The sequence below is a fragment of the Heteronotia binoei genome, chromosome 16 (genome assembly GCF_032191835.1).
Source record: "Heteronotia binoei isolate CCM8104 ecotype False Entrance Well chromosome 16, APGP_CSIRO_Hbin_v1, whole genome shotgun sequence".
NCBI lineage: Eukaryota > Metazoa > Chordata > Lepidosauria > Squamata > Gekkonidae > Heteronotia > Heteronotia binoei.
In genome coordinates this window covers 43199066-43225828 of record NC_083238.1, presented here as the reverse complement: position 1 = coordinate 43225828, position 26763 = coordinate 43199066, and the positions used below count along the sequence as shown (strand labels likewise).

The following is a 26763-nucleotide window of genomic DNA, read 5'->3' as shown; positions in this document are numbered from 1 at the left end:
TTAACCACTACCAGGCCTCGGATTCAGTGGGAGCTCTCAGGAGCGCAGCTCCTGAACCTTTCTGAGAGTTCCGCCTCCTCCTTCTGAGAGTTCCACCTCCTTGTTCGTTGAATAGTATGTGCAGCTGCATAACAATCCCTGGATGAGCTCCACCACCTATTTTTCTACAAAATGACCTCTGGATACTACACCAAACTGGGTCTCACTACACCAAACTGAATCTCATGGCTCTCAGATGAGTTATCACTTAGACTGCCTTTTTTCCAGAGTGAGCCCCAAAATAGAAAGAATTAGCCCCGCTTCGGCTGCCCTTAGCGCAGAAAACATGAGCATTTCAGCTGGGCCATTTGATCTACACAAGAGTTAAGTCCAACTTGAATCTCAGATGAGTCATCCTGTGGGCTGCTGCGTTGAAGAAGGGGCCGTCTGGTCATGAGCAGGAAGCACTGCCTGCAGAGAATCACTTCCTGCCTCTCATTGTACCACCATCAGATAGCAGATACAGAAGCAGTCCCTGCCTTGCTTCTCAGGAGTGGGATGGCGTGTACTTGATTTTTACTTCCAACTGAGTATTTGTCAGGACTGGTTGGGCTCTCTCCAGGGATTTGGCTGGTTCAGGTTGATGAAAGTTCTAAAGTGATAAGGCAGGTAAAATGCTGTGGAGTTGAATCCTCATGACCCCAGAGAAACGAGTCACCACTGGTCCCTTTATTTGGCCCTCCAACCAGAAACCAAGGACAGAGTCTCTAGCACAGGGGTGTGGAACTATTGTTATGAGGGCCGGATTGGACATAAATGAGACCTTGTTGGGCCGGGCCATGTTGGGCCGGCCATATGTGTACCTATTTAAGATTAGATAGCAGAGATATAAACTTTATAAAGGACACAGACAAACACAATTAAATATATATTTTTAAAAGCTTAAAATATGCTTAAAACCTTAGCACTTGTTGGTCTTAAAGGTACTTTTTTGTCTTTCTCCCATGGAATCCAGGGAACTGGGCAAAGGAAGCTCTGGCTCTTTCCTTCCTTTTCCAGGAGACCAGGAGGGGGAGGAGCCTCAGCCAATAGAAGGAAGAGAGGCTTGGCTCAGGAGCTCTACTGTGCAATTGCAATAGCCTGGCAAAGCAAGCTCTTCCTTCCCCAACTTCCTCCCCAAGGGAGGAGCCTCAGACAATGGAGGTTTTGCTCTGTAGTTCCTGTGCGATTGAGCAAGCCTGGCCAAACAAGCTGTGATGCAGAAGGAACCAAGAGACAGGGAGATGGAAGCAGATGACAGCTGGTTGCTAGAGGGCCTGATAGGAGCCCCTTGGGGGCCTGATTTGACCCCCGGAACACGTTTGACACCCCTACTCTAGCACTTCCAAGTGTTAATCAAGAGATCATGTCCTATGAGGAAAGGCCGAAGGGAACTCAGTATGTTTAGTTTGGAGAAGAAATGACTGAGAGGTGATAGGATCACCATCTTCAAATATTTGAAGGGGTATCATATAGAGGATGGTGTGGAGTTGTTTTCTGATGCCCCGGAAGGTTGGAACAGAATCAGTGATTTGAAATTAAATCAAGGGGTTTCAGCTAAACATTAGGGAGACAGAGCAGTTCCTCAGTGGAACCAGCTTCCTCAGGAGGTGGTGGGCTCTCCTTCTTTGGAGGTTTTCAAACACAAGCTAGATGGCCATCTGTCAGCAATGCTGGTTCTGTGAACTTACGCAGATAATGAGGGGGAGGGCAGGAAGGGTTGCATCAGTGCTTAGTTCTCATGACCCCTCTTTACAGTCCCAGGGGAATGCTGATAGCCACTTTGGGGTCAGTTAGCAATTTTATTCCAGGCCAGTTTGGTCAAGGATCCCGGAGGGGTTTTTCTTTGTTTGTTTGTTTTGCCATCTTCTGGGCATGGAACAGGGGTCACTGGCGGTATTTGTGAATTTCCTGCATTGTGAAGGGGGATGGACTAAATGACCCTGGAGGTCCCTTCCAACTTTATGATTCTTTTCTATGACCCTAGAGAAATCAGCCACCACTTGTCCCTTTACTTCTCCAACTACAAACCAAGGGATAGAGTCTCTGGCACTTCCAAATGTTAATAAAGAAGTGAGCCCTGCAAGATGGAATCCTTGGAAGTTGAGTTCCCAAAAAATTAGTGTGGTAGCTTTAGCCAACATAGGTCAAAAGTACTGGATTTAAACTGAAATCCAAAACCCAAAGAACATAACAGGATGTAATTAATAAAATTTATTAAAGAAAATGTGCAGAAATATACAATTGTAAGAGCTGCAAACGGCAAGGAGAAAACAATAAAATCTAAATAGTGAACCTAAGATACTTATACAAGCTTTGGTTTTCTAATCCAGATGTTACCTGATCAGACTGACACACAGAATCTAGGCAGTTTCAAAGCCCAAACTCCAAGAGCAGGTATTCTGGCCACACAAACCTCAACCTAGATCAAAGGTGTCAAGAATCAGGTGTCCAAAATAGAAGTGCAAAACTAAAATGAATGATCTTTTTTCATGTCAAACTTCCACAAGCTGGCCTGAGTCTAGTTGACCTGTCAGATGTGTTGCTAGTCAGGTGACCTCACCAATCAGGCTGGACATATGCAGGGCCGGCTCGCCCACTAGGCAAACTAGGAAATCGCCTAGGGCGCTGGGAGCGGGTGCTAAATTGGGCTCCCCTCTCTCCCGGTGCCCAAGACAAACGCCTAAATTTGCGTCTCTCCCACCCGCCACTGCCACCACCACCATCCACTCCCTCCCTTCCCTACTGCAGCGCAAGGGAGGGCAGGGGCAGTGGTGGTGGGGCGGTGGACAGGGAGCTTGTCTGGGGCGCCCCACACCCTAGAGTCGGTACTGGACATATGACTGTGTAGTCCACAGCCGCATGTACTCACAATTGAGTAAGCCATCTTTCCTCACCTTGGGCTCCATGTGTGTGGGGGCGAAATTCCCCAACCCAGTCCTCTGCCCTTGAAGGTTCTAGACCCCAGCACTCTCACTGGCAATGTGCTCTGGATTTCAAACCAATTAAGAACATAAGCGAACATAAGAGAAGCCATGTTGGATAAGACCAATGGCCCATCCAGTCCAGCATTCTGTCACACGGGCCAAAAAAACCCCAGGTGCCATCAGGAGGACCACAAGTGGGGGGAGGACACTAGAAGTCCTCCCACTGTTCTCCACTCCCCAGCACCAAGGGTATAGAGCATCACTGCCCTAGTCAGGGAATTCCATCTACACCCTGCGGCTAATAGCTACTGATGGGCTTCTGCTCCATATGTTTATCCAATCTACTCTTGAAACCGTCTACGCATGTAGCTGCCACCACCTCCTGTGGCAGTGAATTCCATGAGTTAATTACTTTCATGGGGATTTAAAGTTGGTCTCCCAGGTCTCTCAGAAACTCTACCCACTACACCACACTGTCTTATTTATCCTTTTGTCTTTTAAAAGTAGGGTCGATAGCCTGGCAACCAGCAGGAGGTGAGGGTGGGGGGAGGCAGGTGCTTACTCTGGAGGAGTGATGGCGATCTCTGTCGCTGCTCAATGAGATCACTTCCAGCATTACCCGGAAGCATCACTATTGCATTAGGATGATGCTCTAGTGCTCGCCCAGAAGTTTCTGTCATGGGTTAGCCTGAGCCGGCTGGTCCTGACAAGATTTAACTGCACTGTTAAAGCAGAGGCAAGCCTCAGGGCACAATTGGATGCTGATAGTGTTCCGTCAGCCCCCAGGAATGTTGGGTCTGTTGAGGGGTAACCCCGGAAGGCAGCGGCTTGAAAACCTGGGATCCAGATGAGGTATCATAGATGGCATCGCTGCCCCAATCCCCAGAACCACTTGAGCGCTGGCACCGGAGGGCGCAGTTGGAACTCCTCAAAAGGAGGTGAAGTGTGCACCTAGCCACCCAACAGCACCTGGGTTTGACAATGCAGAAGGATCATCTGGGACCAGGCTGTTTTTTGTAGCAGGAACTCCTTTGCATATTAGGCCACACTTCCCTGATGTAGCCAATCCTCCAAGAGTTTACAGGGCTCTTAGCATAGGGCCTACTGTAAGTTCCAGGAGGATTGGCTACATCAGGGGTGTGTGGCCTAATATGCAAAGGAGTTTCTGCTACAAAAAAAGCCCTGTCTGGGACAACTGAGCCAGGCTGACAGCCCACTCACAAGCCCATCAAGACTCAGCTGTGAGACCAGCATAAAAGGGGAAGGGTTGGGCAAGTCAAACATGGAAACGACACATCATGCTACCGCTGATGCTGCAGCCGCTGCACTGGATGGACTGTGTTTTCCCCTGAGACTCCTGAACTACCTAACTCTGGACTGCAACCCTTGGAGCTTCTCAGCAACCACCATGCTTGGATCTGCAACTGAATGACCTCAGATTGTTGGACCTTCCTTCCTGTGTACCGCTTTAAACTGGACTCTGCTCTCTCAGTAACTGATCTTTGGACTGAATGTTGTCTCTGACTTGGGAATTTTACTTGGACTGGACCTAGACCTTGACAGTTTCTGGGCGAGTGCTAGACTGTCGTTCTGGTGTGATGCCAGTACTTCCAGGTCACGCTGGAAGTGACATCATCACACAGAGACAAAGGTCGCCGCTCCCTGTCTTGCGGCCTGCTTCTTCCTGCCAATCAGATGAGTGTTGGCAGCCATCAGCAACAATTCCCAGGAGTTTGCCTGCCATTTAAAAGCCATTGTAAGCCTATTTAAAAGCCTCAAAAATGATATTAACATAGAAGTTGCTGACTGCTTCAATGTATGCACCCTCATGCTTGTAGGCGAGTCACTTTAATTAAGCTCTTCAGGGTTTCATCTCAGTTGAATTTGTAGTCTGGAAAATGTTCTCGTTAAATTAAGCTGTTTAAATATAAAATAATTCTTTATTTCTAGAACTGTCTCAGACCTTCCTTTGATGGTCATGGAGTTATTTTACTACTTGGAGAGCCAACTATGGTCCAGTCATTAATAATAAGAGACATCTTTAAGCAAATCAAGATGCATATAATTAATCTTACAGTTATTTTTTGATGTTTCAGTTATTTCTAGGAAATATGTCAACAGATTTAGCAAATTCCCCTGTCTTCCTTTTGGTGGGGGGGAGGGCGGGGAGTTATGCCTTTTAATCTAAAAGTACAAAATGGGTTGAAAGGAGCAGTGAAGGAGGATCTCTTTCTGCCAACAGTCTGGGCCTCAAAATCATACTTCACAGGGCTTTTTTTGTAGCAGGAACTCCTTTGCATATTAGGCCACGCCCCCTGATGTAGCCAATCCTCCAATAGCCTACAGTAGGCCATGTAATAAGAACCCTGTGAGCTCTTGGAGGATTAGCTACAACAGGGGTGAGTGGCCTAATGTGCAAGGAGTTCCTGCTATAAAGAAAGCCCTGGTTCTTCAGAACTTTCTGCAGCAAAAGCATGTCTGCCAGCATTCCATTTTAGTACACAGTCTCCCTGCGTTTTGCGCTGAAGGCCAAGATCGAAATCTGGCAATCTTTTTGTGGAGGATATCTCCACGGTCGTGCAGCAATTCATGGGATCGTGACCATGTCTACTGTTATTAGTTTTTGTTGGTCAACAACAACTACAATTAAATAAAAATGTGTCCGTGCTTTTCTCTTAGGGGCTGAGCTCCAGAAAAGCACTTAGAAGGCTTGCCTAACGACTTTCACTGGAGGGTCTAATGGCAAAATCAGGGGAGGTTCTTGTCCGGGGCCAGAGGGTTTTCAGCTGGGTTTATCCATCAGAGGCTAAAGCCGGGTGTTAGTCACCCGTAACTAAAACAGACGTATTCAATCAAGGGAGGTTTATTAAACGGAAGACTTAATTGTGCTAAAATTGGAGCTTGCACAAAACAGCTTTTTTTCCCTAGGCCAACATGGTAATTATGAATCTTCTTGACAACTTCCAGGAAAGACAGCTGTTTAGGAAAACCAAAGACAGTGCCTGCAATATCTTAAAGACTTAAGCACATTAAATATTTTGTGACCTTTCATGGGGCTGGAATCCACTTTTTCAGATGCATTAAAATAGTCAGGTTTTTTTGTGACTTCATACCTCTGGTGAACTGGGCTTGGGGCTACAAAAATGTGTCATAATTTGAGCTGCCAGCTTTGGGTTGGGAAATAACTGTGGATTGTGGGCAGGATGGAACCTGAGGGGGTGGAGTTTGGGGAGGGATTTCAGTGGGGTATAATGCCATGGAGTCAGCCATCACCTAGAGGTTGGCAACTATAGTCATGAGCAGGGCTTTTTTTTTTTTTTAACAGGAACGCAGTTCTGGCTGGCTTGGTGTCAGGGTGTGGTCTAATATGCAAATGAAATCCTGCTGGGCTTTTTCTACCAAAGAACCCAGTGTGAAACAATGGTGCCATCAGGAGGTGTGGTCTAATATGCAAATGAGTTCCTGCTGTTTTTTTGTTATAAAAAAGCCCTGTGTGAAACAATGGTGCCATCAGGGGGTATGGCCTAATATGCAAATGAGTTCCTGCAGGGCTTTTCCCACAAAACCCTGCACGAAACAAAAGTGAAATCAGGGGGTGTGACCTAATATGCAAATGAGTTCCTGCTGATCTTTTTCTACCAAAAAAAGCCCTGGTCATGATACATTTGTTGGACTTGGATCCTCAGTTGCTGTTACATTGGCATAGCAGCATTGCTTCACATGAATGACATTTCCAATTGCATATTGATGTAACTGTCTGGGGCAGTGATGGTCTGTATTCTTGGTGCTGGGAGGGGGGGGGTACAGTGGAGGGCTTCTAGTGTCCTGGCCCCACTGATGGACCTCCTGATGGAGCCTGGTTTTTTGGCCATTGTGTAACAGAGTGTTGGACTGGATGGGCCATTGGCCTGATCCAACATGGCTTCTCTTATGTTCTTATGTTCAATGGCAGGAGATGAGTGAGCAGTTTTTGTTGATTCTCCTGCCTTTCTTGGGCTGCCAACTCCTGCTTAGGAAATACCTGGAGATTTTGGAGGTGGAGTCTGGGAAGGGCAGGGTTTGGAGAGGGGAAGACCTCAGCAGTGTATAATGCCAAGCTTTTATTTCTTGGATTTTTATTTGTCGCTTAGCTGGTAGCTTCATTTCTGATGCTCCTCCTAATCCATGTTCTGTTTCTAGGACAGAATAAAGCTATAAACATGCCGGGGAAGGGGAAATAGCCTGAGGTGTTTTTTCCTTACTCAGAAGTAGCTCCCATTAAAGATTGGTGACTAATTGCAATCTAATAAGATGTCCTAGCTGGCTGACTTAACATATCAAGAGGATGTATTCTTCTCCTTCCCTTTCTAAAAGACAGTCATTTTGGGTCATTCAAGCCAATTTACTTTGAAGTGTACCAACTCTGCAAAGATTTGTTTTCTTCCTGGTAGAATTTTAGTTTACTTAGACATGAAATCTCCAGGAGAAAGAAGGGGAGGGGGCCTTACCCTAACAGCATCCCGAGACATCACTTCTGGCTATGTGACCACCCTAGAGCCTCCTGTGACATGGTGCCATCGCTTCTGCAGCTGGAACTGACATTGCTGGAAGTGCCATTGGGGTATCATGGGACATGGTCCCCCCATCCCGTTTCCCCGCCCTGGTGCCCCACTGAGTGCCAGTGGGGGACACAGGAATGCTGATGGGGGTTCTCCCACCATTGGTGAGCAAAAGATAACCCTAGCTAAATGAGTAGTAATCAATGGCTGTCTTGCTAGAGTTTTTATTGAGAGTTCTTAATAAAAAATACTTCTTTTGTTTTATGCAGGATTCCCATTGATTCCTTCCTGCATACATGCTGTTGCAAGGGCCATATATTTCAATGACAAGTAAGTGGATACAAGTTTATTTTATTTAATTGGTAAAGGTTGAGAGTTCTCCCCTAACTTTATTTCTCTCCCCCTACAGCTGCTGGATCAGTTCAGATACTCACCTGTTGTACATCATCCACGGTCCCATTTGTGCTGCTCTCGTGGTATGACCTTTTCGGATGATCCACTTTTGATATGTACATCCATTCATTTATTTGTTTTAAGTTAAATGTTTCTTTCTTATGTAGTGAGCAGTTTAATCCTCCACTTGATAAAAAGTGCGTGGATAATAATAACAGGGAAAGCGATGCATCATACACTTGAATGTGAAAATGCAAGTCACATACATGTGGACGTCTGCAGTCAGCTTTCCTCCTTGGTGAGAAAGGGAGGAAACCTCATTAACTACCAAAAAGAGGCTTTGCTGGAGATCATGGGACCAGCATGGAGTTGTAATAAGGAGAGGAAAGCTGGTGAGATCAAAACCCCATAGTCCCCATCAGGGCTTTCTTTTGTAGCAGGAACTCCTTTGCATATTAGGCCACAAATCCCTGATGTAGCCAGTCCTCCAAGATCTTACAGGGCCTACTGTGTACGCAAGAACAGCTGTTGTTTTCAAAGCTGTGAGTTGTGCTCAAAGATTACATGCCAATCCAATTCGCCTATAGGGTGAACGGTTGTCTGCTTAGGCTAAAGCACGGCTTTCTGGGTAGCAGGAGCTGCTTTGCATATTAGGCCACACACCCTGATGTAGCCAATCCTCCTGGAGCTTACAATAATAAGAGCCCTGTAAGCTCTGGGAGGATTGGCTACATCAGGGTGTGTGTGGCCTAATATGCAAGGGAGTTCCTGCTACAAAAATAGCCCGGCTCCTAAAGTATAAGTTCCCCAAAGCAATTTTGATTCTTGAAAATTTGTATCCTGAAAGTCTGACTGGTCTTTAAGGTGCTACAGGACTCTAACTCTTTTACTTGCAGACCAACATGGCTCCCCTCTGAAACTGGCTCTTTGAACAATGGAAAGGAATTAAAGACATAGCAGGCTGCTGGCACAGCCTTTCTAATTCACAGGAGCAGTTTTGGTAGCACAGTGTGACGCTTCTCTTTAAAATGTGCCTTTTTGCGGCTTGCAAAAGTACTCAGCTGTGCTTTAAAATGTGTGTGTGTGTCTTTGTGCTAGGAAAGCTCCAAAAATGCCGCAAAAAAAAAGTCTGAATAGTGAGTCTTAGAAGATTATTTCATAGTGTGTATGGGGGGTGGGGGAAGAGCTCTCATTTTAACCTATGAAGGAAGGACGTGCTGTTGAGCGTATAACAGGAAGTTAGATGAGGAAGTTGAGTGGTCTTATATCTAAATAAACCCCATGTAACATAATTGGAGGCCTTGTCCCTCTAAACAAGCTGAAATTAGTTGCAGGTTTTAAGGGCTATAGCAGCTTCCTGTATAAAAATTTCCCGGGGCTGTATCTTATTTAGTTCAGGTTTGACTCACACATCCCAGTCTGAAAGTCTGGAGATATTCTCCCTCTTTTCATGGTTCTAGAGGTTAACACTTACCTCCAGGAGGTAAGCAGGGCTTTTTTGTAGCAGGAACTCCTTTGCATATTAAGCTACATCCCCCTGATCTAGCCAATCCTCCAAGATCTTACAGGGCTCTACTTACAGGGCCTGCTGTAAACTCTTGGAGAATTGGATACATCATGGGGGTGTGGCCTAATATGCAAAGACATTCCTGCTACAAAAAAGTCCTGCTTACCTCCATTTTGTTTTTAACAGTGTTAGCCTGTTCCTGCCAAGAATATCCAAGTTCACTTAAGTCAAAATTTTAGCTTTCATTTTAAAACAAAGTGTATGTAGTGCTTGTGCTTCCAGAGACTGAAGGGAAACTGAAAACACGTGTTTTTTTTTTTTTACTTTACAAAATTTATAACTTGCTTCTCTATTCTCCTAAGGGCCACTGAGGCGACTAACAAATTAAATATATATATATATATATGTGTGTTTGTGTATATAAATAAAATCATATTTTAAAAAGCATTAGAACCAAAAACTCATCATTAAAACTGGAGCTGAGATACACATACAAAAAAAAATTAAAATATTGGATAGGATCACTGAAAGAATGCCACACGCAGCAAAAGTTCCTCAGCTGCTGGTAGAAGATGGCAACAGAATGGGATCAACAAGTTGCCCTGCCATCCACCTGTTGGGGCAGAAGATCCCCCACTGCCGGCAGGTTTTTCCCCGCTCCTGGTAAGTCCCCATGCTGGTTGCCTGGCAACCGTAGTCTCCCTGGGGAGAGAGTTTTGGTGCTATGACTGCGAAGGCCCTCTCCCAGTTGCCACCTACCTAATCTCAGAAGGCAGGGGCACCTCTGAAGCAGGTGACCACAATGGTCAAGCGGATTCTGTCTTAGAAGAAAATCTTCTCCCACTTTCCAATTATCTGGAACTGAATTTCTTGAAAACACATTGGACTACTTGCATTTGCACTTTCGTTGTGTATCACATAGACTTCTGGCGGTGCCTCACACCACAACATTTCTGATTTGGGGGTCTGTTCAGTTGCCTTAGATTACCAAATAACCTTACACAGAACTGACCTTAAAACATTTCCTCTCCTTTTTTTAGGTGAATCTCTTTTTCCTGTTGAACATAGTTCGCGTTCTGATAACCAAGCTCAAAGTCACCCACAGGGCGGAATCGAATCTTTACATGAAAGCCGTCAGAGCCACCCTAATCTTAGTGCCGCTTCTTGGCATTGAGTTTGTGTTGTTGCCTTGGCGACCAGAGGGGCGTATCGCTGAAGAGATTTATGACTATATAATCAATATTCTTATGCATTATCAGGTATGGAGTCTTAACTATTTGTAGCTCACAGGTGCTGGTAAAGGAATGCTGATAAATGAAGGGGTAACATTTAATTTTTCAATTTATACTCCGCCCTATCCCGCAAGCGGGCTCAGGGCGGCTTACAACATTAAAACAACATTAAAACGAATCACCTCAAAAACATCATAACCACAGATATGTCGATCAGATTCAAGAGCAATAATCAGTACAACAAACCACACAACATCATGTAGGCTGGAAGCTTTCAACACACCTTGATGGTATATGAAATTTTAATGAATTTCATATATATTTTAATGAATTTCATATATAGACATCATTGGTAAACCATGTAAGACCTTTTTCTGAAAGGAATTCCTAGCTTCAGTTCTGTGTTGTAGTTCATGGAGAAGTGGGCCAAAAGTGTGGAGTGGCGATGAAAAGAAAAGGACATATTTCATGAAGAGTTTTCCACCTTCCAAAGTGGGCTCTCTCTGGGGCTATAACTTACCATCCATCTAGGTGGATTGGTAGAATTGCCACTTCTGAGTGGAGAAATACTGGAGATTTTTTTTTAGGGGGGTGGGGCAGTGTTTGCTTCTGGGAAAGTGTGGGGCTTGAGGAAGGGAGAGACCTCCTCAAGGTACAATGCCATGGAGACCACCCTCCAAAGCAGCCATTTTCTCCAGGGCGATGGACTTCTGTCATCTGGAAATCAATTGTAATAGTGGGAGATCTCCAGGCCCCATCTGAAGGTTGTTAACTCTGTTGTCATATTGCTTTGTGAAGCTTAATGTCTTTCACATAACTGACCATGCCTAAGAACCTACAGATTAGATCTAATTAACTGTTAGTGCAGGGGTGGCCAATGGTAGCTCTCCAGATTTTTTTTTGCCTACAACTCCCATCAGTCCCAGCCAGCATGGCTGATGGCTGAGGCTGATGGAAGTTGTAGGCAAAAAACATCTGGAGAGCTACCTTTGGCCACCCCTGTGTTAGTGGAAGATGCTGATGGTTGTGGATCCCTCCCACTTTCCCCTCTCTTCCCCACCCCCCTCCCCTGGTAGCCTTTTCAGGTCTTGGAAAAGTTTCCCAAAGCAATGGGACCTAGTTGGAGTAATAACCATATGGATGGATGGGCTGTAGTGATGAGGAGGAAGGGGCTAAAATCCTTTCTACCTCTTCTGTCAGTGGAATGCCATTGATTTTATAATTAGATATTTTTCACCTCAAAATGCATGTTATTCTTTAATATAAGCATTTATATTACAGATAAAATGGTCTTCTTTTCAAACATTCTGTGGGCTGAAGCAGTGCCTTAGGTGGGGTTGTGTATTCACAGGCTCCATCTTAACCCTGGCTTTCTTCTAACTGGGTGATTTTTCGGGAGTGTGTGAAAGGGGGCAGAAGTGTTTGTGTAGCTGGTTCATGCCTCAGAACACAACTGGTTCTTTCCCCCCAACTGGCATTCAGGCACAGGTGTTCCGTTGAGTGGGATTTTGAAAATACCGTATATACTCGAGTATAAGTCGACCCGAATATAAGCCGAGGCTTCTAATTTTACCCCAAAAATCTGGGAAAACTTATTGACTCGAGTATAAGCCGAGGGTGGGAAACGCAGCAGTTACTATTCCTGTGGCAGGTAAGGCCACAATGCTGCTTGCAATGAAAGATGAGGAGAATGGTGGTGCAGAACACAAATCAACAATACCAAGGCAGAAGTCATTTCTGGTCAGACTGAAAACACCAGTCCCAGCACGACCCCTCCCCCTTCACTGAGGAGAGGAGAGCAGGGGGCAGCTTTAGCTGTCCTTGGAATTCCGGGGATGCGGGCGGAATAGTGACTTGAGTATAAGCCGAGGAGGGGTTTTTTCTGCCCAAAATTTGGGCAGAAAAACTAGGCTTATACTCGAGTATATAGGGTACTCTTTCTGCCTCAGAATATCTTCATCTAAGCTAATTCAGAGTGAGGACACTCCCATCCCATCACTAATAAGAGTAACATTGCTCACTAATAAGAGTAACATTACCAAACAGCCATGAAGAAGGTCTAATTTCAACTAAAAAAGGCCCCAGCAATGCAGCCAGTCGGGGGTGGCGGGGACTCTCCAACCCTGCCCTTATTATGCACAAGAAATGTTCCATCACAAGAAATGTTCCATCACAAATATTTAACTCAGTCCTATGTCCATAATATATACTTGAGTATAACTTTTATTAAGCACATTCTCCCATCAAACTAAACATTCTGTCTGTTTTATTCTGCAGGGTTTGTTGGTAGCAACGATTTTCTGCTTTTTTAATGGAGAGGTAAGTAAATGACATCTTTTCTCTTTATGGTTTAGGACAGTGGTTTGAACTGAATTGGCCTGAAAAGGGGTGGCTGGTGTTCCGGGAGCACCAGAACTTATAGGGCAGTTGAAAGTAGGACTAATCCGGGCCTGGATAGAACCCTATTTAAGCTCTCTGGAAGCTGTTCCAAACTTCCTAAAAGAGGAGGAGCTGGTAGAAATTTAATAGCAAATACAAAATTAACTTTAACTGCAAACCTGAGACACCCTCCAAGCTATAGCATGAATTATAGCATGAGCTTTACCAAAGCTTTGTGACATTGGAGCAGATGCATACCACTCAATAGCCACGTGGCACGCATTTCACAAACAGTCAGGTGACAGAAACGTCATGTGGCCAGCCTTTGAGAGTTGTACTCCAACATGTCACTGTTGTTGATGAGGGAGTATATACGTATTACATAGGGTTGCCAGGTCGAATGTAGGAGCGTTGGTCTCCAATATGAATGATTTTAGTCATCACCGAAGCTCGTTGAAGCCTCGCGTGAAACAGGGCATTTAGCGCATCCCTGTTGCGTCTTACTGCCTTGCTGCATTCCATCCAGATATTGGCTAACAGAGAAGAATTGGAGCATTGGACTCTGTTTCCATGGCATTGCACACTACTTCCTGACTCCAGTTTCAAGGAACAAACTGTTGAACTTCAATATAGGATTGGTTGTTTTGGGAGTAGTTTTCCTTGCACTTTGTGATACACTGTATTTTCTGTGAATAATTTGTTATATAAATAATTGAATTTCTAAGGATTTGAGGTTGATTTAACGTGAATGCCTGTGTGGCTCTCTCCTCCTGTCCCAACTGGGGATTGGCAACCCTACCTTTACCTGTCAGTGCTCAGAGAGGCAAGAGGAAGATTTCACTCAGGAGTCCCCAAGATGGTTGCTGGGGGCACCATGGTGCCTTGTGTTTTTAAAAAGCAGGTGGGAACAAGAAGGGCTTTTACCCAACATGGCTTCATATTGGCCACTGGAGATTTGATTGACTACAGATTTTTTTTTTTTAAAGTTGCTTTGGCAGCTGCTGCCACCACATTTTGTGGGCGGCCATTTTGTGGGTGGCTCTGCCTCCTGTGGCAGCCATTTTGTAGGACCTATTTTGTAGTATTGTGTCAGAAGTCCAAAAGTGCCTGCAGGCTCAAAAATGTTGGGGACCCCGATCTAACCCAGTCCCACTAGCCCTGCTCTTTTACATACGTCTGACGTAATTTGTGAAAAAAGTTAGGTGCAAACAAAATTTTACATTCTACTAGGTAGCTAGGCTTTGCAGTTCGAGAACCTGATTTTGAATTAGGGCAACTGAGGAGTGTTAAGCAGTAGTTCTTCCCCCAACCTCCCCCCTGCTTCTTATCAATACATATATCGCAGTATGTCGCTCGTACTATTGGCTCTTTTTTTGGAAGAGCTGGATTCCATTTCCATCCTATCAAGGCCCCCAGAAAATAAATCCAACGTCCTGTCGCACAGGTGGCCTGCCCTATTGTACGAACGGAAACAATTGTAAAACACGATATCCTTCCAGCGAGCGGATACACAAACAGGCCTCGGGTGCCTTCATCTAATTCTACCCAAGGTATTTTTACCCAAGGTGGAAAAAGTACATGGAACTTTGCTCAGGAAAATGGTTTTCCATCAGCGTTATGGAAACACAAATCAGAGCTTGCCAGAGGAAGCCGAATCTTGCCAGCATCAGCTGAATTTAGGAGATCTTGCGCCCCGCTGATCACCTGAAATTGGCCCATGTATTTGTGCAATGTATGTTCAGTACACTGGCATCCTGTCCTTTCTCTTAGATGCTCAGAATGGCCTTTCCCCAGCTAAATCTCCCATCAAAGGAATTGGCAAGCCTCCATTTCAGAGGCTGCACACTCATCTTCATGTCACAATTCCTTTTGCATTTAAGCTTATTTTTTATATGAAATATTTTGCAAGTACATCTTCCAGGTTAAAGTTACCCTCCCCCCTCCCCCCCATCTCTCCATATTGGTCTTCTCCTTTATATGTTGAAAGGTGCATTTTCAAAAGCAAAAACAAAAAAACTATTTAGTGTTGCCCCTGGAGGGTTCCTATCAGGCCCCTGAGCAGCTGTTTGTCTGCTTCCTTCTCCTTCTCTCTTGCTTCCTTCTGCATCACAGCTTGCTTTGCCAGGCTTGCTCAATAGCACAAGAGCTATAGAGCAAGGCCTCTGTTTTTTTCTATTGGCTGAGGCTCCTCCCTTAGGAAGGAGAAGCCTCAGCCTTGGTTTTCCAGGCTCTCTCAATCGCATAGCGGAGCTACTGAGCCAAAACTCTCTTCCTTCTATTGGCTGAGGCTCCTCCCCTCCCTAGTCCCCTGGGGAAGGAAGAAAAGAGCCAGCGTTCCCTTTACCCAGTTTCCTGGATCACACCTTTAAGACCAACAAGTGCTAATGTTTTAAGCATGTTTTAAGGTGTTTTTTTTAAAAAAATCTTTACTTGTGTTTGTCTGTGTCTTTTATAAAGTTTATATCTCTGCTACCTAACCTTAAACAGGTACACACATGGCCCAGCCTGACATGGCCTGGCTCAACAAGGTCCCATTTATGTCAGATCTGGCCCTCATAACAAATTAATTTGACACCCCTGCTCTAGATTAAGACATTTATTGCATGGCCAGCAGCCTGGAAACATTGGCTGACCCATTGGGAGTTAATATCCTACATTTGGTAAGGATTTGAATGCAAAGAGCTCTTTTATCCCCCTCCTATTATTCAGAGGGTAGCTAATGTGTCGGATTGCAGTAGAAAAACTAGATTCTAGTCTAGAGGTCAATAAGGGTTTCGGGGTATAGTCCGATCTCAGAAGCTAAGCAGAGTTGACTCTGCCAAGTACTTGGATGGGAGACTTCCTTGGAATACCAGCAGTCAGGACGGCAGGGGCAGGCTTTATTTAGCCACCTTCCTGAATATCCTCCATGCTCCCTGTTGTGCACTGGACTCCAGTGAGGACTGTTTTAGGAGTTCCTGCCTAGCTCATTGGAGCCATACGAATTGAGCTTGGGGACTCTGGAACAATGGGCAGCAGGATCCAAATCCCTGCTGCCCTGCACCAATCAGAGACCCCCGGCTGGTTGGAATGAACCAATAACGTGCTGGCACAGGAACCCAGTGTTGTATATAGTTGGCCCCGTTGGCCCAGTCCTTCAGTCTTTGTAGTGCAGCCACCTACCATGCTGCATCTAAGAAAGGGCTTGTTATCACTATCAGCTTGCCACATCAATGCACAGAAGCCACTGTATTATACCCCCGGTAGGGGTCAGTCACCAGAGGCCACCATGAGTTCCAGGTGCACGCACACACACACACACACACAAGTACAGAGACATCTCATTCCCCCCCCCCCCAAAAAAAAAAGATTTTCAGGGCATAAGCTTTCAAGAATCAAAGATCCTTTTCATCAGATAACCAGGGTGTTGTGCTGCCTTCCATACAGTGCATATGAGATGACTTTTTTCCACCTTGACTTGTGCATGTATGTGTCAATGATTATATTTTAAAAAGTAATCCCCCTTCCATTTCCACTTTGACGATTTTTAAAGCAACTTGCAAGCATTAAAGAATTGCATCCATAGAGCAACGAGAAAAAGGAATCCTAACATTGTACCACAGTTCAGTCTTGACATCTTTTGATTGTTTTCCTGTTCCGCGGAATAGGTCCAGTCCGTGATCCGGAGGCACTGGAATCAATACAAGATCCAATTTGATAACAGCTTTTCTCACTCGGACGCAATTCGCTCCACTTCCTACACTGTCTCCTCAGTCACAGATGCTCAGAGCTTCACCTACAACCACGACTGCGCCAGTGAACATTTAAACGGGAAAACCTGCCACGACAAGGAAAATGTGGTTATTTAAAGCACAAATGCCATGTAGCTGATGGTGGAAAACTCTTGTTCTTCCCGCCCTCATCCCAAAAATATTTCTGAGTGGACGACCCCCACGAGAACTTTTCTCGTCAAGCTACCAACATGGATATTCTTGAAGGATGTCATGAATTTCAATGTGTTTCTCACATGGGCATGTGCGTGAGCATATCCCACATGTGAGCATGTGTGTGTTCTCTTTGTTTGTTGATACTGGAGCTGGTCACGCCCATCAAACCGATCTTTTAAACTTTGTCCTCTGATTCCCAACACTCAGGGGAAAACTGGTTGAGATTTTAATTGGGATCAGTCTAGCTCCAGGTACATGCATATATGTATATCTTTTGTGCATATATGTATCAAAATATATAAACTTTTTGCCTTTTCAGTTTCTACTGTGTAGACAAAGTGGGCAATTATTTTGTATGAAGGGAATCGGAGACGGTTTCCTGTTTTCTCAGAAGTTTGTATCACGACTGGGTTGTCTTTGAGGCCATTTTGTTTTGCTCACACGCAAGAAAACTTTGTAAATACTGTATTTATCGAAATTTTTTGTTAAGTGTAGCCAACAAATGCAACCTAAACTAAGCCTTGAGAGCAGATTGTAATCATTGCACAGGAGAACTGTGCAACATTTAACTCAGACAAAGATGAATTGTCCTAGATAATGGATCTGCAATAGGAGATAATTACTCCGATCTCATTAAAATGAATGAAGCCATCTGCCTTCAAGGGAATGTAGGCTGAAACCTGGTTTGGAACAAAAGCCCGAGGAACTGAGTGGGTCTTGCTTCTCAGTAAGTCTGCATGGACTCAGGTGGTCCATCACAACTAATTAGGACTGCCAAGCTCCCGCTGGGGGTGGGAGATCCCCTACCCTGAGGGCCCCAACCCACCGGCAGAGAGCAGGCTGCCGTGGGGATGCCTGCCCCCGAAGAGCCCCACTGGTGTGCTCCGCCTCCAGCGTGGTGACACCACCCGGAAGTGATGTCATTGCACCGGGGACATTGCACTGGGTTGCTACCATAGAGTTTTACCATGAATTCTAGAGCATTTCTGGTGTAACACTCTAGGAATCCTGGTAAAACTCTGATACCATAGAGTTTTAACACAAGTCCTAGAGCATCCCTGGCACAATGGCGTTGCTTCCAGGTGATGTCATCGTGCCCCATGCACGGTCCCCTGCTGCAGTGGCAAGAGGGGCTTGGCAACCCTACAACTAATGTCATCTAGATTGAGGCTAACAAGTTGCCTTGTTTTAACTTTTGTCTTAAATTGAGTGTGTAGCAAATGTCATGGAAACCTGAGTGCTGAATCTGGGTGGATGGGCTTCTTCTTTTCCTTCAGCTCCTACATGGAGACACTCATAACCAAGAGAATAGCCATATTCACCCAAACCTTCCATTTTCTTGCAGATGTGGGGATTAATGAATAAGGTTGCCAGCTCCAGGTTGGGAAATACCTGGATATTTTTTTCAGGGTGAGGTTTGGGGAGTGGCTTCAGTAAGGTATGATGCCATAGAGTCCACCGTCCAAAGCGGCCATTTTCTCCAGGTGAACTGGTCTCTGTCACCTGGAGATCAGTTGTAATCCCAGGAAATCTCTACCCACCACCTGGAAGTTGGCAACCCCATTAATGATGCTGGAATGGGGATATTGGGGTTCCCCATGCTTTTTCTATGAGGGAATACATTTTCCCTGTTTGTGAATGTTGGACCTTTAGTAATTGGAAATGCCTGCTTGTGCCTTGTGACTGCGTCTGCTTTAGATCATGCATACGTTCTAGGCTATGAATTTAAAGCAGAGACAATGGTGGAGTTTTATTTAATAAAGAAATCAGGCATTTTGCTTGCCTCAAGGACGTTGCTTCTGTTATCTGTTTAGTAAAACAAAACACCAGTCAATTGAGGTTTAACAGCACACTTTCTGTTATAGCGTCATAGGTTATCATAGATGACTCCAACATGTACCCCATTTTTTGTGTTTGGCAAGAGTATGCCCAGTTCTTTCAACAGCTGGGAAAACACAGCAAGCTTGGGTACTTAATGCTGATCCACATCAGCTACTAAGTGAACGGTTTTCTCAAAAGTGCATAGGAATGATCTGTTATCAAGAGTTGCCTTTAGAAATCATTCATACAAGAAGCCACAGGCTGTGATCACACACACTAAATAATGCACTTTCAATCCACTTTCAGTGGATTCTGACTGGATTTTGCTGTGTGAACTGGCAAAATTTAGTTCTAAAGTGCATCAAAAGTGGATCGAAAGTGCATTATTTAGCATGTGTGATTGCAGCCTGTGGCTTCTTATCCTTCTCCCAGGGAACCCAAAGTAAGTAACACTATAGAGGAGCTCCAGCATATCAAGATCAACTCTCCAGACAAATGGTCAGCGCTTTCTGAAATTACAGCCTATTTTAAGACATTCCAGGGCATTGTTTTGTTGTCTGCTCTTCTCCTAAGAAGTACTTTACTTCAAAAGTAACAGCACTGCTGGGTTTTCCTTTTTTAGTTGATGGTGATATAGCTGGGGTGACCAGCTCTGGAGATATAGGGGTGTGGAGCCTTGAGGAAGACAGGGTTTGGGGAGGGGAGAGATCTCAGTACCATGCACTGCCATAGAGTCTGCCCTCCAAAGCTGTCGTTTTCATCTGGGTGACATCATTGCCAGTTTGGTGTAGTGGTTAAGAGTGCGGGCTCTTATCTGGGAGAACCGGGTTTGATTCCCCACTCCTCCACTTGCAGCTGCTGGAATGGCCTTGGGTCAGCCATAGCCCTGGCAGAGGTTGTCCTTGAAAGGGCAGCTGTCGTGAGAGCCCTCTCAGCCCCACCCACCTCACAGGATGTCTGTTGTGGGGGAGGAAGATAAAGGAGATTGTAAGCCGCTCTGAGATTCGGAGTGGAGGGCGGGATATAAATCCAATGTCGTCGTCTTATTCCTGATCTTTGAAGACCTGGAGCTCACATTCTGAGAGAGCTCCAGGCCTCAGCTGGAGGTTGGCAACCATTGATATATTTTTCCTTTTGGAGTGTTATTGAAAAAAGCTAACAGGAAGGCAGATAAAACCTGGCTCTGAATATCTTTTGCAGTGTCTTTGTGAATTAAAAGACATGGCAAAATAAAAGTGAATGGTGAGAAAGCATATGGAACTTTTCTGTCAGGTGAGGTGAGAGCAAATCTGTTTGAAAAACTGTGGGCTGTTGAATGCGAAATGAAGAGGGAAGTTCGGCGGCTGTCCCTGTTTAGAATATTCTCACAGGGGAAGTTTTTTATGATTTACCAAAGCCGCTGGCAAGGAAAAAAATAAAGCTGCCTTTGTCTTTCTGAGACCAGCGTTTGGTTTTCTTTATGAGGAACTTGAAGTGTTCACCTTCCTCCTGCTTCAAGGTTGAATGTTAATTGTTGTTTAACAGGCCTCAATAGGCAGCTAATGTTAGCCACTAGAATGCTTAAAGGGTTTGAAAGGTTCTGCCTTATTTTTCATCTTTTTTTTTTTTTTTTTTTTTAACACGTTTATTAGATTCTTTCCATTTATACACTCTAATAACAACACATAACCAAAACTTCAATAACAACGGAGAAAAAAAATCATACATAATCATACATAAGTACTTCCTTGGTGTTTCCCCTCCTTCTCCCAGAAAATTTAATTCCTTAATGGAGTGAAAACTGTAGTCTACACTTCAACCATCGCCAATTATTATTCTAATCTTCAAATGATATTAAATAAACTTCGACATTCATAAAGTTCATATAAGTTCTGTCATCATATTATTAATTATTTTCTAACCATGAATATAATTTCTCCCATTTTTCTTTAGCTTTCTCCTTCGAGTTACCCTTGATCATATTTGCTAGAATATCCATTTCTACCGTAGTCACAATTTTTTGAATTATCTCCTCTCTCGTCGGGAGCGTTTTGACTTTCCAATACTGAGCAAATAATGTTCTTGCCACCGTTATAATATATATTGCAATGAATTCGTCATCCCTTGGAATAGTATCTCTCACTAAAGATAACAGCATAAATTCTGGCTTCATAACAAAGCTAACCTTAATTATTTCCACCAAAATTTTATAAATTTCCTTCCAAAATTTTTTAGATACCTTACAAGACCACCATATGTGATAATACGTTCCTGCTTGCCTTTCACATTTCCAACATAGGGGTGGTATAGCTTTGTTGATTTTGTTTAATATGACCGGTGTTATGTGCCACCTGTAAAAAAGCTTTATAAAATTTTCTCGAAGGTTAACTGGTTTAATTATCTTAAAGTTGTTCCTCCATAAAAGCTCCCATTGGTCTAATGTAATAGTATATTTCAGATTCTTCGCCCACGTGAGCATTACACGTTTGACAATCTCCTCTTCGAGTTTCATATGTAAAAGATAATTATATACTTTCTTAATCGGTTTACCAGTTTTCGCTGTTAATATCAAATCAAAATCAAAGTTTGCTTTTGTGAATCCCTTAGTCTTATCCAAACCATATTTGGCTAAGATTTGCGTCATTGTCCACCAATCTATAGACATACCACTTAACTCTAAATCCTCCTTTTTTCTTATTTTATCATTCTCGTCTAAAAGGTCTGTATATCTTACAATCCTCTCTGGTGACCACAAATGCGGTTGGAGATATCCATCTTGGGGTTTTGTCATATATTTTTCTTCTAATTTTTGTCCAGACCTTCAACAATGATTTTCGTATTAGGTGGCTTTGAAAATACTTTTGAGGTTTTTGAACATACCACAAATTAGCATGCCATCTTGATCTCTCAGTCACATTCAAGGGAAGACACTAGGAAGTTTCAACGAATCCTTATTTCCCCATCTCTTCCTTACAGTTTACTCCTGAATGGGGATTTTACGTGATCTGAAAGAGTTAACTGCATGTTAGAAACTTAAAACCATTGAATTATGAAGGCTATATTTTTTAAAATTATTATTTGAAAAGCATGGGTGTTGTCCAGGCTGTGTAAGGACCAGGGCTCCTGCCTCTCTGGAGGAGGTGGGTGTCTTTTGCTGCCAGGCTCACCCCACCACCACCACCACCACCAATCAGCTGACCAGCAGGGGAACTTAATAGGAGAAAGAGGAAGGCCCAGGTGATGTTGCACAAAAAGTGACATCATGCCAGTGACTTCCGGCCAACACTCCATTATTTGGGCAAAAACTCTATGGTAGAAGCCATATTTACCATAGAGTTTTTGCCCAAATACCAGAGCATTTGCCATGGCATCACTTTCTGTGCAATGTCACACCTACGCCTTTCTCTTTCTCCTGGTAATTTTCCCCTGACCCCTCCCCCCATTGGTTGTCAGGAGAGACCTGGCAACTGAAGTGAGAGCTGTGATCCCCTAGAAACACAGGGATGAATTTATCTGTTTGTTTTTTTTTATCCCTGTGTCATGTGTAGCCTTTCTGAAGAGGTGCAGTTTTCGTGACCAAAAGTGCGTAGACACAGAGGTGTTAATGCAAACCAGCATTCAAGTGTCTTATAGAGCTGGTCTCCAAAATCAAGCAAAAGCAGGATTAATTTTGCATAGGAAGTCATCTTTTTTCCATCAATAAATTTATCTGCTTATTTTTAACCCCTGTGTCATATGTAGCCTTTCTGAAGAGGTGCCGTTTTCGTGACCAAAAGTACTAGACACAGAGGTGTTAATGCAAACCAGTATTCGAGTGCCTTATAGAGCTGGTCTCCCAAAACCAAGGAAAAGCAGGATTAATTTTGCATAGGAAGTCATCTGCATAATTTCTAAAGGCCACGGAGTTCAACTTGCCTTAGTTCCAAATGATAATATTTATTAGTTTAAACAGCACACACACATTCTGGGCTGCACCACTGGCGTCTGTGCCTAAAGTTGCATAACCATTACCACGTCCTGATTGCAGCAGTTTTCGTTCCTGGAGAGGTGACACTCAAGTTCTGGTCTTAGCTGTACCCATGACATCACCGTGGAGGACGGATGTTTATGTTAGAACTTCTCCCTTGGAAATAGGTGTGGTGATTTGTTGGGTTTGTCCCTGCCTTTCCAAAGTAGCAGAGAAGAGGCCTTCAGATGGGTTGCGGATCCCTTGACGAGGATTCCTCTTTGTCGATTTGAACCTTACGTCTGCTTGGGCGACACAAACCTAAGGAAAATCCAAATCATTGTCTCCAAGGCAACTCTGTGGAGCTCTATTTGGAAAGCAGCAGTATTTACAGTGATACAAAGTCTTTCCAAATGCCAGCAGTGGAAGCTTTGAAGTGTCATGGAACACTTTGTGTCTGAAGGGCCAGTTTGGTGTAGTGGTTAAGTGTGTGGACTCTTATCTGGGAGAACCAGGTTTGATTCCCCACTCCTCCACTTGCACTTGCTGGAGTGGCCTTGGGTCAGCCATAGCTCTGGCAGAGGTTGTCCTTGAAAGGGCAGGTGCTGTGGGAGTCCTCTCAGCCCCACCTACCTCACAGGGTGTCTGTTGTGGGGGAGGAAGATAAAGGAGATTGTGAGCCACTCTGAGTGGAGGGCGGGATATAAATTCAATATCTTCTTCTTCTGAAGAATAGTTACTGTAGAGTCTGGAAATTGCATATCTCTACAATAAGTCAGGGTTTAAAAACCTTTCCTTACTTTGAGAGTCTCATTCTCTGGGCAAACTCAGTAGGAACCCCTTCTAATGGAACTATGAAGGCAAAACTATGTCATCGACCCATCTGGCATCTTGCTTGGGGTTCTATTAAGAATGAGTAGATAAAGCACAGCCACAAAAAACATTGAGTGTACTACAAGCTGGTCATCCCTGCCTTTAGGGTGCACACACCTTTCCCCTATCAGTAATACATTCCTGAATGACTTTCTTTTATGAGTGGAAACATACTCTGCATTGTGGAATTTCTATGTGTATCTTGAATATTTCACGCATACAAGGCAACAGAAAGGCATAGGGGTCTTTGGACGATGCCCATTTCTCCAGATAGAAATTTTATGGTGATCTCTGAGCCAATACTCTCTCTAAACTGTGAGCAAAAATTCTACTTTGTGAGCTACTGGCATTAAAGTTGTGAGCTACTGCATAAATTAGTTTGCTCTGGGGCCATTTTTCCTGAGCTAAGACAAAATGTGTGAGCCGGAGGCTAAAAAATTGTGAGCTAGCTCACACTAACTCAGCTTAGAGGGAACACTGCTCTCAGCATATGAAGCAGCCTCATACTTAGTGATGCCATGGTTTTTGAAGCTCAGGCTTGTCTATTCTAACTAACAGTGGCTCTCCAGGGTCTCTGGCAGAGGTCTTTCACATTACCCACTCCCTGATCCCTTTTAATTGGAAATGTCAGGGATCTTCTGCACCTAAAACAGATGTTCTACCACTGAGCCATGGCTCTTCACAAATTTATTTGCAGGGAACCCAACCATGATAAGTCTGCTGGTCTTTGAGGACCCACCTATTATTTTCCTGCAGTAGCCTTTAAGTCAAAAGCGTGGGAAATTTTAGATGCCTGGGAAATTATAGATGTTTGTATGCATTATAGATGCCTGGGAAATAATAGATGTTTGTACACAAATGCTAGAAGTCTTCGAAGTAAAATTGGTAAGTTGGAATGTTTAGTGTTGGGAGAAAACATAGACATTGTGGGAATTACAGAAACTTGGTGGAATGAGGAGAATCAGTGGGACACGGTGATTCCTGGATATAAGTTACACCGGAAGGATAGGGAGGGAAGGGTTGGAGGTGGGGTGTCTCTGTATGTCAGAGAGGGCATACAGTCCAGTAAGACTGAGGTCAGAGAATTAGACTCCCTTCTAGAAATGCTTTTGGTTGAAATAGAGGGCCCAAAAGGCAATTTAACTATGGGAGTTTGTTATTGCCCACCAAATCAAAAGATAGAGGACGACTACAATATGATGGAAGGCTTAAAGATGGTGGCTAGATGTAAAAACTGTGTCGTCATAGGTGATTTTAACTACCCGCAGATTGATTGGGTCAATATGTGTTCTGGTCGAGAGAAAGAGATTGAGTTTCTAGATGCTCTCAACGACTGTGCTATGGAGCAGATGGTCTCTGAACCTACCAGGGGTGGGGCAATCCTGGATTTGGTCCTAAGTAATGCCCAAGATTTGGTGAGAGATGTAAAAGTGATCGCACCGCTTGGGAGCAGTGACCATAACGTTATTGATTTCACCATTTGTATAAATAGAGAGTTGCTCCAAAAGACTGGCACAACCATGTTTAACTTTAAAAGGGGTAAATTCTCTGAGATGAGGAGGCATGTGAAGAGGAAACTGAAAGGAAAGGCAAATACAGTAAAAACCCTTGGGGAAGCTTGGAGGCTATTTAAAACTACAATCCTAGAAGCTCAGATAAAATATATATCACAAGTTAGGAAGGGCACAAAGAGGTATAAGAGAAGGCCTGCATGGTTAACAAACAAAGTAATGGAAGCTGTAAAAGGTAAGAAGGACTCCTTTAAGTGGTGGAAAGCTAGTCCAAGTGAAATTAATAAAAGGGAACACAGGCAGTGGCAAATCAAATGCAAGACTGTGATCAGGCAGGCAAAAAGGGACTATGAGGAGCATAGGAGTATGAGGAGTATTGCAAAAAACATAAAGACCAACAATAAAAATTTCTTCAAATGGGGTGTGAACTGGCAGAGACTGATCAAGAGAGAGATCTTGGGGTTGTGGTAGATAACTCACTGAAAATGTCAAGACAGTGTGCAATTGCAATAAAAAAGGCCAACGCCATACCGAGAATTATTAGGAAAGGAATTGAAAACAAATCAGCCAGTATCATAATGCCCCTGTATAAATCATTTGGAATACTGTGTGCAATTCTGGTCACCGCACCTCAAAAAATATAGCATTGGAAAAAGTCCAGAAAAGGGCAACTAGAATGATTAAAGGGTTGGAACACTTTCCCTATGAAGAAAGGTTAAAACGCTTGGGGCTCTTTAGCTTGGAGAAATGTCGACTGCAGGGTGACATGATAAAGGTTTACAAGATAGATATTGTTTACCTTGACTTCCAGAAAGCTTTTGATAAAGTTCCTCATCAAATAATGCCCCTGTATAAATTGATGGTGCGGTCTCATTTGGAATACTGTGTGCAATTCTGGTCACCGCACCTCAAAAAGGATATTATAGCATTGGAAAAAGTGCAGAAAAGGGCAACTAGAATGATTAAAGGGTTGGAACAATTTCGCTATGAAGAAAGATTAAAACGCTTGAGGCTCTTTAGCTGGGAGAAACATCGACTGTGGGGTGACATGATAGAGGTTTACAAGATTATGCTTGGGATGGAGAAGGTAGAGAAAGAAGTACTTTTCTCCCTTTCTCACAATACAAGAACTCGTGGGCATTCAATGAAATTGCTGAGCAGTCAGGTTAGAACGGATAAAAGGAGGTACTTCTTCACCCAAAGGGTGATTAACATGGAATTCACTGCCACAGGAGGTGGTGGCAGCTACAAGCATAGCCAGCTTCAAGAGGGGGTTAGATAAAAATATGGAGCAGAGGTCTATCAGTGGCTATTAGCCACACTGTGTGTGTGTATATATAATTTTTTTGGCCACTGTGTGATACAGAGTGTTGGACTGGATGGGCCATTGGCCTGATCCAACATGGCTTCTCTTATGTTCTTATGTTTAGGTTTTGATGCTATACAGTCACCAGGCTAGACACCCAGGCCATTGCTTTTCATCACTTGAGGAGATTTCAACTGGGTTATATGATCATTGCACTTGAGTTGACTCTGATTGATACGGATGTTCTGTGTGTAGTGGTTTAATCTATGATGGAATGGTCTCACACAGATAAGTATCACTTGATGGACATGCTTGGAAGAACCAGCTCTTAGTGGCCTGTACCCAGTGAAACAACAGAATCAATAGAGAAAGGTCTTAATTAATTGCTACATGGTGACACATTACCT

The 26763-nt window shown here is 43.9% G+C and overlaps 1 protein-coding gene across 1 annotated transcript in view; it reads left to right on the top strand.

Moving 5' to 3' along the window:
• The window catches only part of CALCRL (calcitonin receptor like receptor), a 49884-nt gene extending 32643 nt beyond the window's left edge, over positions 1-17241 (top strand). The window contains exons 8-12 of the mRNA XM_060257307.1: positions 7753-7813; positions 7893-7959; positions 10424-10642; positions 12893-12934; positions 16642-17241. Of these exons, the coding sequence (XP_060113290.1) occupies positions 7753-7813; positions 7893-7959; positions 10424-10642; positions 12893-12934; positions 16642-16842 (590 nt within the window). The 3' untranslated portion in view covers positions 16843-17241. The remainder of the gene's footprint in view (positions 1-7752; positions 7814-7892; positions 7960-10423; positions 10643-12892; positions 12935-16641) is intronic.
• Positions 17242-26763: the final 9522 nt, after the last annotated feature.